The sequence below is a fragment of the Gorilla gorilla genome, chromosome 15 (genome assembly GCF_029281585.2).
Source record: "Gorilla gorilla gorilla isolate KB3781 chromosome 15, NHGRI_mGorGor1-v2.1_pri, whole genome shotgun sequence".
Lineage (NCBI taxonomy): Eukaryota > Metazoa > Chordata > Mammalia > Primates > Hominidae > Gorilla > Gorilla gorilla.
In genome coordinates this window covers 76,944,712-76,958,295 of record NC_073239.2, presented here as the reverse complement: position 1 = coordinate 76,958,295, position 13,584 = coordinate 76,944,712, and the positions used below count along the sequence as shown (strand labels likewise).

Genomic DNA, 13,584 nt, shown 5'->3' with positions numbered 1-13,584 from the left:
AAATTTTCATATGCATATTTAATCCTGTGATTTCAGCTGCCTGCTTGACATCTCCAGTCAGATGATCTTCTGTCATATAAAACTAATGTCTAATACTAATCATCTTACACCCCCAAATTGATTTTCTTCCTATATTCATATTCTGTTATGGTGTCTTTTATTGGCATAGACTCAAACCTTGTAGAAATCCTTTATTCTTCCTTTCCTTTGCCCTTCAAATCCAATGCATTCCCATTACCTTGCATTTAAAATCTAAATTCTTCAGTCTAGTCTTCATGTCCAATTATTAATTCATACATTTATATTCTGCCTCATTCCACAAATAATTTGTGGCAGCTTACAGGAAACACATATAATCAAATAGTAAAATGCAAACCATACATAGTGAAAATCACGCTCACTAGGATTAGTGACAAAAAGACTGTAAGAGCCTATAGGGTTTATATTATTGAATCATAAATTTGGTCCTGAGCTTTTAGGCAAAGTGAAAAGGAATATAATTAAATAATACTCATTGATATGGATTTGCTCTGTGTCCCCACCAAAGTCTCATCTTGAATTGTAATAATCCACTTGTGTTGTGGGAGGGACCCAGTGGGAGGTAAGTGAATCATGGGGGTGGGTTTTTCCTGTGCTGTTCTTGTGATAGTGAATAAGTCTCATGAGATCTGATGGTTTTATAAAGGGGAGTTCCCGTGCACATGCTGTCTTGCCTGCCACCATGTAAGACCTGCCTTTGCTCTTCCTTCATCTGCCATGATTGTGAGGCCTCCCCAGCCATGTGGAACTGTGAGTCCATTAAACTTCTTTCCTTATAAATTACACAGTCTCATGTATGTCTTTATTGGCAGCATGAGAACAGACTAATACAGTAAATTGGTACTGGTAATGTGCTGCTGTAAAGATACCCAAAAATGTGGAAGTGACTTTGGAACTGGGTAACAGGCAGAGGTTGGAACAGTTTGGAGGGCTTAGAAGAAGATAGGAAAAATGGGAAAGTTTGTAACTTCCTAGAGACTTGTTGAATGGCTTTGACCAAAATGCTGATAGTGATATGGACAATAAGGTCCAGCCTGAGGTGGTCTCAGATGGAGACAAGGAACTTGTTGGGAACTGGAGTAAAGGTCACTCTTGCTGTGCAAAGAGATTGGTGGCATTTTCCCCTGCCCTAGAGATCTGTGAAACTTTGAACTAGAGAGAGATGATTTAGGGTATCTGGTGAAAAATTTCTAAGTGGCAAAGTGTTCAAGAGGAAGCAAAGCAAAAAAGTCTGAAAAATTTGCAGCCTGATGATGCAGTAGAAAAGAAAAACCCATTTTCTGGGAAGAAATTCAAGCTGGCTGCAGAAATTTGCATAAGTAATGAGGTGCCAAATGCAAATCGCCAAGAGAATGGGGAAAACGTCTCCAGGGCATGTCAGAGAACTTCACAGCAGCCACTCCCATCACAGGCCTGGAGGCCTAGGAGGGAAAAATGGTTTCCTGGAGTGGTCCAGGGCCCCCGTACTTTATGCAGCCTAGGGACTTGGTACCCTGTGTCCCAGTCACTCCAGTCATGGCTAAAAGGGGCCAATGTATAGCTCAAGCTATGGCTTCAGAGGGTGCAAGCCCCAAGACTTGGCAGCTTTGACATGGTGTTGGTCCTGTGGGTACACAGAAGTCAAGAATTGAGGTTTGGGAACCTCCACCTAGATTTCAGAGGGTGTATGGAAACGCCTAGATGTCCAGGCAGAAGCCTTCTGCCCTCTGCTAGGGCAGTGCCAAAAAGAAATGTGGGGTTGGAGCCCCCACACAGAGTCCCCACTGGGGCACTGCCTATTGGAGCTGTGAGGGGAGGACCACTGTCTTTCAGACCCCAGAATGGTAGATCCACCCACAGCTTGCACCGTGCACCTGGAGAAGCCACAGACACTCAATGCCAGCCTGTGAAAGCAGCCAGGAGGGAGGCTGTATCCAGCAAAGCCACAGGAGTGGAGCTGCCTAAGGCTGTGGGAGCCCGCCTCTTCCATTAGCATGACCTGGATGTGAGACATGGAGTCAAAGGAGATCATTTCAGAGCTTTAAGATTTGGCTGCCTCACTGGATTTTGGACTTGCATGGGGCCTATAGCCCCTTTGTTTTGGCCAATTTCTCCCATTTGGAATGGGTGTATTTACCCAATGCCTGTACCCCCATTGTCTCTAGGAAGTAACTAACTCGCTTTTGATTTTACAGGCTCATAGGCAGAAGGGCCTTGACTTGTCTAAGCTCACACTTTGGACTGCGGAATTTTGAACTAATGCTGAAATGAGTTGGGGGACCATTGGGAAGGCATGATTGGTTTTGAAATGTGAGGACATGAGATTTGGGAAGGGCCAGGGTTGGAATGATATGGTTTGGCTCTGTGTCCACACCCAAATCTCACCTTGAATTGTAATAATCCCCACGTCATGGGAGGGACCCAGTGGCAGGTAATTCAATCACGGGGGTGGGTTTTTCTTACGCTGTTCTCGCGATAGTGAATAAGTCTCATGACATCTGATGGTTTTATAAAGGGGAGTTCCCTTGCACATGCTCTCTTGCCTGCTGCCATGTAAGACATGACTTTACGCTTCCTTTGTCTTCCACTATGATTGTGAGGCCTCTGCAGCCATGTGGAACTGTGAGTCCATTAAACCTCTTTCCTTTATAAATTGCCCAGTCTTGGGTATGTCTTTATTAGTAGCATGAGTTCAGACTAATACACTCATTGTCAGTGAGCAGAACATAACTTTTCCTTAGCAGTAAATGTTTTTTCTACATTTATTTCTATAAGTGTTTTCTCATGTGGCCCTTCAAATGAGGGCACAGAAAGATAGGACAGATCCTCAACAACATCTTTAGAGTAAATGCAGTACTGGTCTCATAGGACTACTTTAAAAAACATTCTTCAGTGAAAGCTAACAAATAAATAAGGCCCAGTATACAAGGTTCTAGAGAATTTGTATGTGTTGGAGTGAGAAAGTTTTAGTGACCCATTCTGAGGATGGGCCAGAAAACAGAAGGGCTAGGATTAGTAATCTTCTCAGAGTACCTCAGAATACTAAATGATCATGAACTATCTTTCAATTTTCTAGAAAATTTGATGTGTTTTCTTTTCTGATAGGAGCTAGGCAACATTACACCATAAACCTTTTACTCTTTACACATTTGTCATGCATTTACCCTGCTATGTGGAAAACAGGAGCCCTATGAATTTGCTTGTTATAGAATCCAGTATCCAAATGTTGCTTTCACATTCAGTCCTAGGATCTGTGTCTATTTTTCTTTACAGCTTACTTAGTAATGTTGACATACCACATGTTGGTTCAAATATATTTTTCTTAATTATTAATATTAGCAACTATATTTTCACTGAAAATAGAAAGCTGCTTTTAGGCTTAGGAGAATGGTAAATCCCCAGTGCATAATTTTCTATCCTGTCCCATAAAATTGTGTTCTTTACCTTTTAGGCATTGAATTCTGTGGGTTCTATTGCAAGCAGCACAGCCCTCCCTTTCCACCACAATTCAGACAATTAAGAATTGACCAGATGACAAAATTTAAAAACCCAGATCTAAAATAAGCTTTGGAGACCTAGATTTAATAAGTATAGTAAATTTGGCTATAATGCTAGTGATAAAGCAATGTTCAAAATGACTATGTCCTATAAATATGTGACTATGCAGCTTAGACCAAATGTTGTGAGTCATAAAACAACTTACGATTGGTATCCCATCCAAAGCCTTCAGTTCTGGAAGATGAAATATTACAAACAACCGATAGTTTTCTTGATTCCATATAATGATGTTCCCACACATGTCTAGAATGACCAAGTTGCATAAACCCTAGGTAATAAAATACATATATTCATCTATATGTATATTTAAAGCACTCTAGTAAGAGGTTAGCCATCCTCAAATTTTAATATTGGAATTATCTATCATTCCATGGGATTTCAGTACACTTTTTGTTTTTTTTTTTTAAGACATGGTCTCGTGCTGTTGCTCAGGCTGGAGTGCAGTGGTCTGATCATAGCTCATTGCAGCCTCAAACTCCTAGGCTCAAGTGATTCTCCCACCATGGCCTCCCAAAGTGCTGAAATTGTAGACATAAGCCACCATGCCCAGCCTCAGTGCACTTTTAAGTGCAAGGGTTACCCTTTCAGACCACTTAGATATAATTTTGTGCAGTATTTCAATGGTCTATGTTATATAATCAGAATCCCTTTTAGGATACTAGTGCCAAATGTATTATCTATTAATGGTAAGGGCTTAGAGGGAACTTCGCTATGTTTAAGACAAATATACTTTGTTTATGGAATAATGGCTTAATAAATGGATGTATGTGTCTATATAGATATAACAGGAATAAAAGACACTGCTATTTGAAAAGCGATGAAACTGAAGTGCTTCTATTTTCTGAGAGGGTAGTGGAATTCATCCTAAGGGAAATGTGCTGTTTTATTAGACAAGACACTTTGATATGCCTTTGTTGTGAAGGAAGGGTCTTGGTAGGTATGGAAGGGAGAGGTGAAAACAAGAGGGAGTAAAACTACTGAAAACAAGAGGGAGTAAAACTACTGTGCATCATAATGTGAAATGACTTATTGTGTTGCTGGTGTTGTTGATTAGATTGCCTCCCTAGCTCTAGAGGTAGTAATTATACTGGGGGAACAGAATGGGGAGAAGTCTGAACTAAGAAAAGACAGGAAATGGACACAAGTTTTTGGTAGGAGATAGAGTCCTAGTAATATTGTATCAGCCAAAGGACAGGCCAGTGTAAGACCCATAGTGTTAGAAAATGGCCACTGAGCTTTAGAAACAATGAAGTCACACATGACATTTGAAGTAAATTCCTGTTCTGTGCTATAGAAACCCTCTGTTTTGTTCAAACCTTTAGTAAATCCTATTACACAACAGCCTTAAATTAGTGGTTTTTTGGGGGAATTAACAAAAGCAAATCTGAGCAAAGGCGACCAAGTTTGAGCCACTGGTAAGAGAACAGTGAAAGATCATCAAGAATTGCACTGAGAAAAGGAGAATGCTAAGGAATAGGTTTGGTTTATCATACTTGAGTATTCAAAAAAAGTTACCCCAGAAGGATAGCAAATGGGGACATTATGTATACACAGATATATTTTTGTATGTATACAAAATTGAATGCAAATACATTTTAATAAACTTGTTATTCTTATTTTTATTTTCTTTATATTTTCCAAATTCTGTGCAATAAACATGCATTACTTTCATAATATAAAGAAACAATACATTTTAAAAAACAAAAAAATTACTACCCAGATGATTACCTTTAAATTGTACATCTCCTGATTGACAGCAATATAGTTATTGCTTATGTATAACTCAACAAGAGTAAAAGATTTTTGTAAACCACTCAATGAAGTGATTCTGTTGTTCTCAAGAGAAAGCGAGTGAAGATGAAGCATGTTATCAAAGGTATGCTCTTCCCAACCAGTGAGAAGATTATTATTTACGCTGAGGCGAGTTAATTTAGTCATCTTGGAAATACCTAGAAAAATAAGCAAATTCAAGAAAAGATTCAGATAACACTAAAGGTTTAATTTAAAAAATAAGTGGCTGGTCGTTTTATTGTAATCAGATAGGTAGGTTCAAATGGCTTTAAAAATTCTGTAATACTAACCATCATTGCTTTAAGCCTTTGTTTTGGAAGAATATAATCTTGTGTATAAGCCCCATCTCAAACATTAAATTCAAATTTTGGATTTCTAAGTAGATTCCTTCTTCTTAGGAGTTAAGGAAAGGCATTACATGAAAATATTGAATTTCTCTTTCAAATAACCTTAAAATGATGTAATTAATTAAGATTTTCATCATTTTGAAAACAAAAAGCTGTACACAAAGCTCAAAATAATCACCAGCCCTCATTTTTAAATATTAAGGGTAAGGAACCACATTCTGGAAAGTGCATCATTTGTATTAAAATGAACGATTTAGCCTACTTTTACTTGCTTATGCCTAAAAGTACTCTAAGATGGAAGTTTGGAAAATGGAACCAGTCTAACTCCTGCATACATTATGTACTGCAAGCACTTTATAAGTATAGCTAGGACAGTGCAGTTGAAAGACAAGAACTTTGGAATCCTAGTTGGCTTCAAATATATCGCTACTAGGTTTGTGGCGATACATAAATTATGTAACCTCTGAGCCTTAATTTCCTCATCCATAAAATGGGCATACTAAAATTTACTTCCAAGGAGTTATGAAATTAAATGGAATAATGTTTGGAAAGTATCAAATAATTATCTGTGCTCCCCTTTCACATCAGTTCCTATTGTGGGACTGTACAATGTTGAAGGCGAATCAATCCAGGGCAAGATAGGATCAAAGCCATCAAAGCAAAAATCATTAAATGGATATGGAACCTACCCATGTTTGAAGAAAAAGGAGAAATTCCTGTTAAAGTTTAGAGGGGTAGCTATCTTCTCCAAAATATAGGTGTAAGAAAAATATAGATTGGAAGATTCTTCTATTTAATAGGTTTATGGAAGGAAATGAAAAGGAAATAGGGTTTTTAATTGTATGTACAAAGCAAAACTAATATCCAGTTGTATGGGAATGGGAGACTGGTGATAGTTCAAGACACAGGTGCCTGAGCTACCCCTAGGTTTACTCTACTGAAATCTACAGAAGAGAGGCCTGTGAATCTGTATCTTCAATAAGTGTCCTAAGTGATTCTCATGATCAAGAAAGTTTTAGAAACATATTGTTAACAGCCATTAAAATGAAATATGTCACAAATGTTATGTATGCTTTCTTAAATATATTTAATACTTGCTTTTATATATATAATTTTGTGAAATCAAATCTTCTATTTTATGAAAAATGCAGTATATACACATGATAAAAATAATCCAATTCAAAAATGAATAAAATGTAAATTCTGTTTCCCAGCCGTGATTTCTAATTCTTACCTTCCCTCCTTGACAAACACAACCATGTTACCAAAATGCACATACAGAAATATTCTTTATTCAGATAAGTGTGTGTGTGTGTGTGTGTATACACACATGTACATATTTCTCTTTTCAATCAAATAGTGCACACTTGTGGACATATTTTTTAATTTCTAGGAGTTAGTTACTCTTTTGAGTAGATGGAGAGGGAGAATAAGAGAAAGTTGGTAGCAAGTCATGGAAAGCTTCTTTCAATTTCTTTCTAATGAAGATAAGAATAAAATAAAGCTGGGGAGGAGTCAGAAAATACTTGACTTAGTAGTATATATTCTAGGACATGTTCTCTAAACTCATGATTTTTAGCTGTAGATAAGCATAAATCCAAATGAAGTGAAGAATCTAAGAAGCTTGGAAGGGGAAAGGGAGGAAAAGTCTTTTTTATTCTCTCTGGTTCAGAAAAATATGTTTTAATACTGAACTTTAAACAGTCAAAATATATTATATTGGTATCATTATTATTAAGATATTACTAAAGCTGCTTAATTGGACTTGTATGTGGATCCATGGAAAATGTTACATATAGTATATTTTATTTTCAACCTCTAGTGAGTATAATTTTCATTTTTTGTTAAAGTATTCAAATTTCCAAATATAACCTCAATTTTATATTTTCAAAACAGAACTAGTCTGCTTTATCTTTTTCAAAAGCATACCTCATTCATTTGTTTATTCAACTTTACAGACATTAATGACTAACTAGTTGGTATGTGCTAATGTTTGGTAACAGATTATAAACTAGCACAGCGGAGAGGAGAGAGAAGGCACAGGAGGTGAAAGCTTGCTCGGCTCATTATATAAAGTAAAATAGTCATGAATTCCACTAATAGATATGAACTCGTTTTAATTTTTTATTTATCTTTTTTAATTTGACAGATAATATTGTATCCATTTATCTTGTACAACATGATGTTTTGAAGTATATATATACATTGTAGAATGGTCCAATCTAGCTAACTAATAATTGCATTACCTCACACAGGTATTTAGAATACTCTGCCACAAAACTTGGAACTTTCCTAGAGATCTTCCTCTTCAGAAACTCTGTTCCCAGGGTTATTTTTTGCTTTGTTGTTTAGACATCCCATATTTTGAGACTTCAAAGTTCTTAAGTACCTTACCTTCTATCTTTGAGATGCAGTTTCCATCTAATGTGAGCTCTTCCAAGTTAATACAGGATTCCAGACCCTCCATTTTAGTGAGATTATTATTGCTGAATGATGCCCATTTCAAATTTTCCAATTTTTCTAAATTTGTGATTTCAAAAAGATGTTGTCCATCTAAATTTAAGGCAGTTATCTGTAGAATAATTTACATTGTATGTTATTTCTAAATCTTATAAATTCAGTCAATGTTAATAACATTTTAAAAAGCTAATGAAATAATTCAAATGTGATAAGTAGATATCAAAAGAATTCCTTCAGGAGCTAAAGATATTGTGAAGCTGTCAGTTTACAGAAAAGTAAAATTTGACGAGATTATAACTCCAGGAAGGACTTATATGGTATTAAGGACACTGCGATGTGCTAGAGTCCCATTGCAGTAATGGACTTGTCCCAGCTGCTGGGAGTGCTTCTGGCAGAGTCTTCAGCTGTCAGTCCCTGCAGGGACTGCCTTGCTGTAGACAGCTGCCAAGGTCACTCTCCTTCCCAGGTTGGCCCTTAGCCAGTGATGGAGGCCTATAAAGGCCTGACCATCTCAGCCCAACTTAGGACAAATTTAAAGGGCCATTCTAACTCCACTAACTCCAGAACTGCCTGTGGGTCAGCCAAGGCTGTCACTGGGCCTTCATTTGCAGCTTAATATCTATATATATCTTGTAATAAAAGTAATGCCAGTAATGTCTCCCATTTTCTGGGAGCAGCTTCACTTAGCCCAGTTTCTATGTTTGGCAAGAGGTATAAGGACACCTAATGTAGCAAGAAGCTGCAAGTGTTCTATAACCTTTTCCCTTATCCTTGGCTGAATTCTGACCAGCTCCCCTACTCCCTTGTCAGGATACCTGACTCTTGCTGTCTGAATTTTGGCTTGATCTCTGGCTCTGAGCCTTTAAAGTTTGCTTTCCTATTCTGACATGTTATCAGAATCTTGCGTATTCTGACATGTTATCAGAATACGGAATTAGAATGGCCCTTTAAATTTGTCCTTAAGTTTTAGTGCACCTTTTTCTTAAATTTCCAATTCTGTGGCGAACGCAGTCAAGGCCCAGCCCATCTGACATAGCCACTCATGACTTGACCTCCCTGTTTTTTATTTTTTAGAATATGACAAATGTATTACTTTTTACTAATAATAACAATGTCTTTCTTATTTTTATTTTTTCCAACTCTGTTGAAGTGTAATTGACAATTTAAAATTGCTTATATTAAAGATGTATAACTTGATATAAGCATACATTGTAAATTAAAAACTGCATAATCTCAATTATATATGAACTCTAAAATAGTCAAACTCATAGGAGAGAGTAGAATAGTGGTTGCCAGGGGCTGGGGGCAATGGGAAATGGGCAGATGTTGGTCAAGAGGTACAAAGTTTCAGTTATGCAAGACGAATACTTTCTAGAGACCCTAATGCGCAACACCAAAGTTAACGATAACTTTAACGACTAAAGTTAATGACTAAAGTTAACGATACGGTATTGTATACTTGAAATTTGCCAAGAGGGTAGATCTTAAGTGTTTCTTCCCTATTTTAATTAATCTCTTCCAGCTTTCTGTCCCTTACCTATCTGTGCCCTCTTTATGATACACAGACCAACACTGACTTAAAAATAGATTTAAATTAAGCTTTATATTAGGTTTAATAGAATTAGCCTTTACCTTCAAGTAGCAGTTTCCACTCGGATGTAAATGAGGTCCTAACTTTGAAATCTGCGTCAGAATTTTGGCAGAAGGCCATATACTAAGTATCCGTGGTCTCTCCTCTTTAGTACTAGAATGCCGTAAGAGAGATAACTAATAAAATTTAAAAAATACAATGAAAAAAGGAAACAGTATACAGAGGTTAGTTGATATATAGTTAAAATTATTGTTTCCAGGAAAGATGAGTGGCCCAATAAATAATTTTAAAATGTAACATTTCCTTTGCCTTAAATTGTTTTCAATATCTAGATACATTTTAATTACATTGTTTCTTGTTTTAGCAAATGTGGAACCATTACAAGATAATATTTATAAGACTGTAAAATGATTACTATAACATGAACACACATAGAATCCACCCATGAAACCAGTTTAAGAGCTAGAATATTATGAATAGATTACAAGCACCCTGTGGGCCCGATCCTAAGCCCTTTTCTTTCCTTCTCTTTAGAAGTGATCATTATCTCAAATGTTTTGTCCACCATTCACTTGCTTTCTTTATAGTCCTATGTGTGTGTCCATAAACAATATATCATTTAGTTTTGCACATATTTGAACTTCATGTAAATTGAATAATATGTATGTATTCTTTATGACTTGCCTTTTTTGTTCAATATCATATTCATCAGATTCATCTAAGCTTCTCTATGTAGCTGTAGTTCATTCATATGTCCTGTGTATAGTATTCCCTTAATGACTCTCCTGTCAATGAACATTGGGGTTGATTCAGTTTTTGCTATTATAAACACTGTTGTCATGAATATTCTTGTGCATGTTTCCTGGTACATACATGCAAGAGTTTCTTTAGAGTATATGCACTTAAGTAAAGTAAAATTGCTGGGTTGTAGAATACATACACACACACACACACACACACACACACACACACACACACAAATATATACATCAGCTTTACTGAATAATGTCAAATTGTTTTCCAGAGTGGTTGTACCACTTCAGAAAAATTACACTTTTACTTCATATTCTTGCAACAACTTGGTATTGTCAGACTTTAAAGTTTTTGCTCGTCTATAAAACTGGCAAAAATTGGTAGGTCATTGTGTTTTTAATGTTCATTTTCTTGAATGCTAATGTGGTGGAGCATCTTTTCCTAAGTTAATTGGCTGTTCTGATTTCCTCTCCAGTGAAGTGTATGTTCAGATCTTCGGCTCATATTTCTGTTCGGCTGGTTGTCTTTTTCCTTGTATATTCTGGATATATAAAGAATATCTTTTGACAGTTGTGTCGCAAATTTCTTTTCCCAGTATGTAGCTTGTCTTTTCACTTTCTTTGAAAAAAGATATATTAATTTTAATGTAGACATGTCCAATTATTTATGGTTTATGCTCTTTGTTTCTTGCCTACTAAATTATTCACAAATTCAAGGTCATAATGATAATCTTTCATATTTTCTTCAAAAAAATTTTTGGTTTTGCCTTTTACAATAAAGTTCTTAATGCCTTTTATTGAATAATCTCCCTGATCTACAAAGGCAGCTCTGTTATTTATAAAGTTTCCACAATCTATATTAGGTCTTTATTCTGTTCCATTGGTCTATTTGTCTAGCTCTATGCCAATACCACATTGTCTTAAAGGATTTTAGCAGGATTTGATTTCTTTTTAAAAAACTAATTTTCTTAATTTCATTTTAGATTCAGGGGGTACATGTGCAGGTTTGTTACAAGGAGACATTGCGTAATGTTGAGGTTTGGGGTAGGATTGAACCCATCATTCAGGTAGTGGGCATAGTACCTAATAGGTAATTTTTCAGCCCTGCCCATCTCCCTCCTCCCTGTTGTATTCTCCAATGTGTATTGTCCCCATCTTTATGTCCATGTGTACCCAATGTTTAGCTCCCGCTTATAAGTAAGAACTTGTTGTATTTGGTTTTATGTTTCTGTGTTAATTCACTTAGGATAATGGTCTCCAGCTGCATCCATGTTGCTGCGAAGAACATGATTTCATTCTTTTTTATGGCTGCGTAGCATTCCATGGTGTACATTTACCACGTTTTCTTTATCCAGTCCACCACTGATGGGCACCTAGGTTGATTCTGTGATTTCGCTATTGTGAATAGTGCTGCAATGAACACATTAATGCATATGTCTTTTTAGTAGAACAATTAATTTTCTTTTGGTTATAGCCCAGAAATGGGATTGCTGAGTGGAATGGTAGTTCTATTTTTAGTTCTTTTCTTAGGGTAAATTCCCAGCTCTTCTTTAGGAGTGTTATTATTATTTTTTTTACCAATAAAAATGTTTCTTTTCAAAATTTTGAATAGATCCAAAACTAAACATTATATTGCCTAAGGAATTAATATTAAGATACTCCACAAAAAGTAAACAACTAGAAAACTAGAGTAGATATATTTAGGATGTTGAAGCTACTTTGGCTAAAGTACAGCATTCTTAATATGGATAACAAAGGTATTTCCCCTCCTTCCATGTTAATGAATTTTGTTCCTTTCAGCCAAACAAATATGTTAATATTAAGTAGATAGATAATTCACTAATGCTTTCTGAAGGCCTCTAAGCTTACCTTATCCTCAGAAAGTTGCTTATTTTCATGTAGGCTCTAGAAAGGGCTCTGGCTAGTTCAGGTGACTGGTAAAAAAGCAGTTACCCTAGAGGTATTTTTGGTGTAGTGTTCATGGATAGTCAAGAGAATCCATACAACGATTTGGTATTTAAATGAGATACATTTAAACAGAAAAAATACCAAGTGGTATGATTGCTCTATATTAATTTTTTATTAATAGGCTAAGAGGGACTATAAAATCTTAATGACAGAAAAAGAGTATGCAAAATATTATCTGTATGTTCTAAATAGCACAATGAATAGTAAACAGTAAAATTCAACCTGAGTAATCCTTGTTCCTGCAATAAATTTCATAGCTGCTGTTGCTTCTTCTTCAGAAATGAAGACTCCATTTAAATGGGTAAGAGTCTTTAATCTGCCAATAACACTCAGCCTCAATGTGGCTGGCTTGGGAAAAACAAAAAAAAAATGTTTTATAAACTGTTAAATATGTTATGGCATGAAAATGACTGTTTTCATGCCTTTCCATATAATTCAAAATCATACATTTCCTTGTTCATTACATATACCTAAAAAAAGCTTAATTATTTAAATAATAGTTGAAATTATATTTAATAATCTGTTTGTTTGAAGGTTGATGATTCTACCCTGATGAGGAAGGGAAATCCCATAAGCTATTGAAAAGTGACTGCGGTGAAAAGTGTTAAAAGAACAACTGTAGTGACTCCTGTTTATCTAGATCAGCAGTAAGCTAGTCATCTCCATGTGTGATTCAATACGGATCTTCAGCCCTTGACAATCCAATTTGGCAACAGAGAGATAGCTGTACTGTGATCATCCAGGAAATATGCTTTGGCAAAAGAAAAATATTCTTCACTTTTACTGAGCAAAAAAGAAGAAATACAACAATATAAACTTAGTAATATCGTCAATTTAATAGAACCTACTGTGCTTAGTTTCCTTTTTAAAGGCTGAACACAGCCTGATATACATCTTTTAAAGGCAGAGAAAGGAAGATTCTTGACTTTATAATCTTGGGACTTATTTTAAATACTTGAAGATATACTTAAATATAGTCATGGAATATGGAAATTACCTAGCATTAATCTACATATTTTTGTAATGAGAAAAAATAATGTTCAGATTTCCTTTTTATAAGAGAACATAAGACTTTATAATGCAGGTTTATGAGGGGAGA

At 35.8% G+C, this 13,584-nt stretch overlaps 1 protein-coding gene and 1 long non-coding RNA gene across 4 annotated transcripts in view; one reads left to right on the top strand and one right to left on the bottom strand.

Annotated features, from left to right (window-relative positions):
• The window catches only part of LRRC9 (leucine rich repeat containing 9), a 142,466-nt gene that overhangs the window by 56,652 nt on the left and 72,230 nt on the right, over window positions 1–13,584 (bottom strand). The window contains exons 19-23 of the mRNA XM_055361940.1: window positions 12,708–12,833; window positions 9,807–9,941; window positions 8,109–8,286; window positions 5,305–5,525; window positions 3,722–3,844 (exon numbers count right to left, since the gene is read on the bottom strand). Coding sequence (XP_055217915.1) covers window positions 3,722–3,844; window positions 5,305–5,525; window positions 8,109–8,286; window positions 9,807–9,941; window positions 12,708–12,833 — 783 coding nt within the window. The remainder of the gene's footprint in view (window positions 1–3,721; window positions 3,845–5,304; window positions 5,526–8,108; window positions 8,287–9,806; window positions 9,942–12,707; window positions 12,834–13,584) is intronic.
• LOC129526751 (uncharacterized) overlaps window positions 1–13,584 on the top strand; it is a 128,779-nt gene that overhangs the window by 84,285 nt on the left and 30,910 nt on the right. The window lies entirely within an intron of this gene.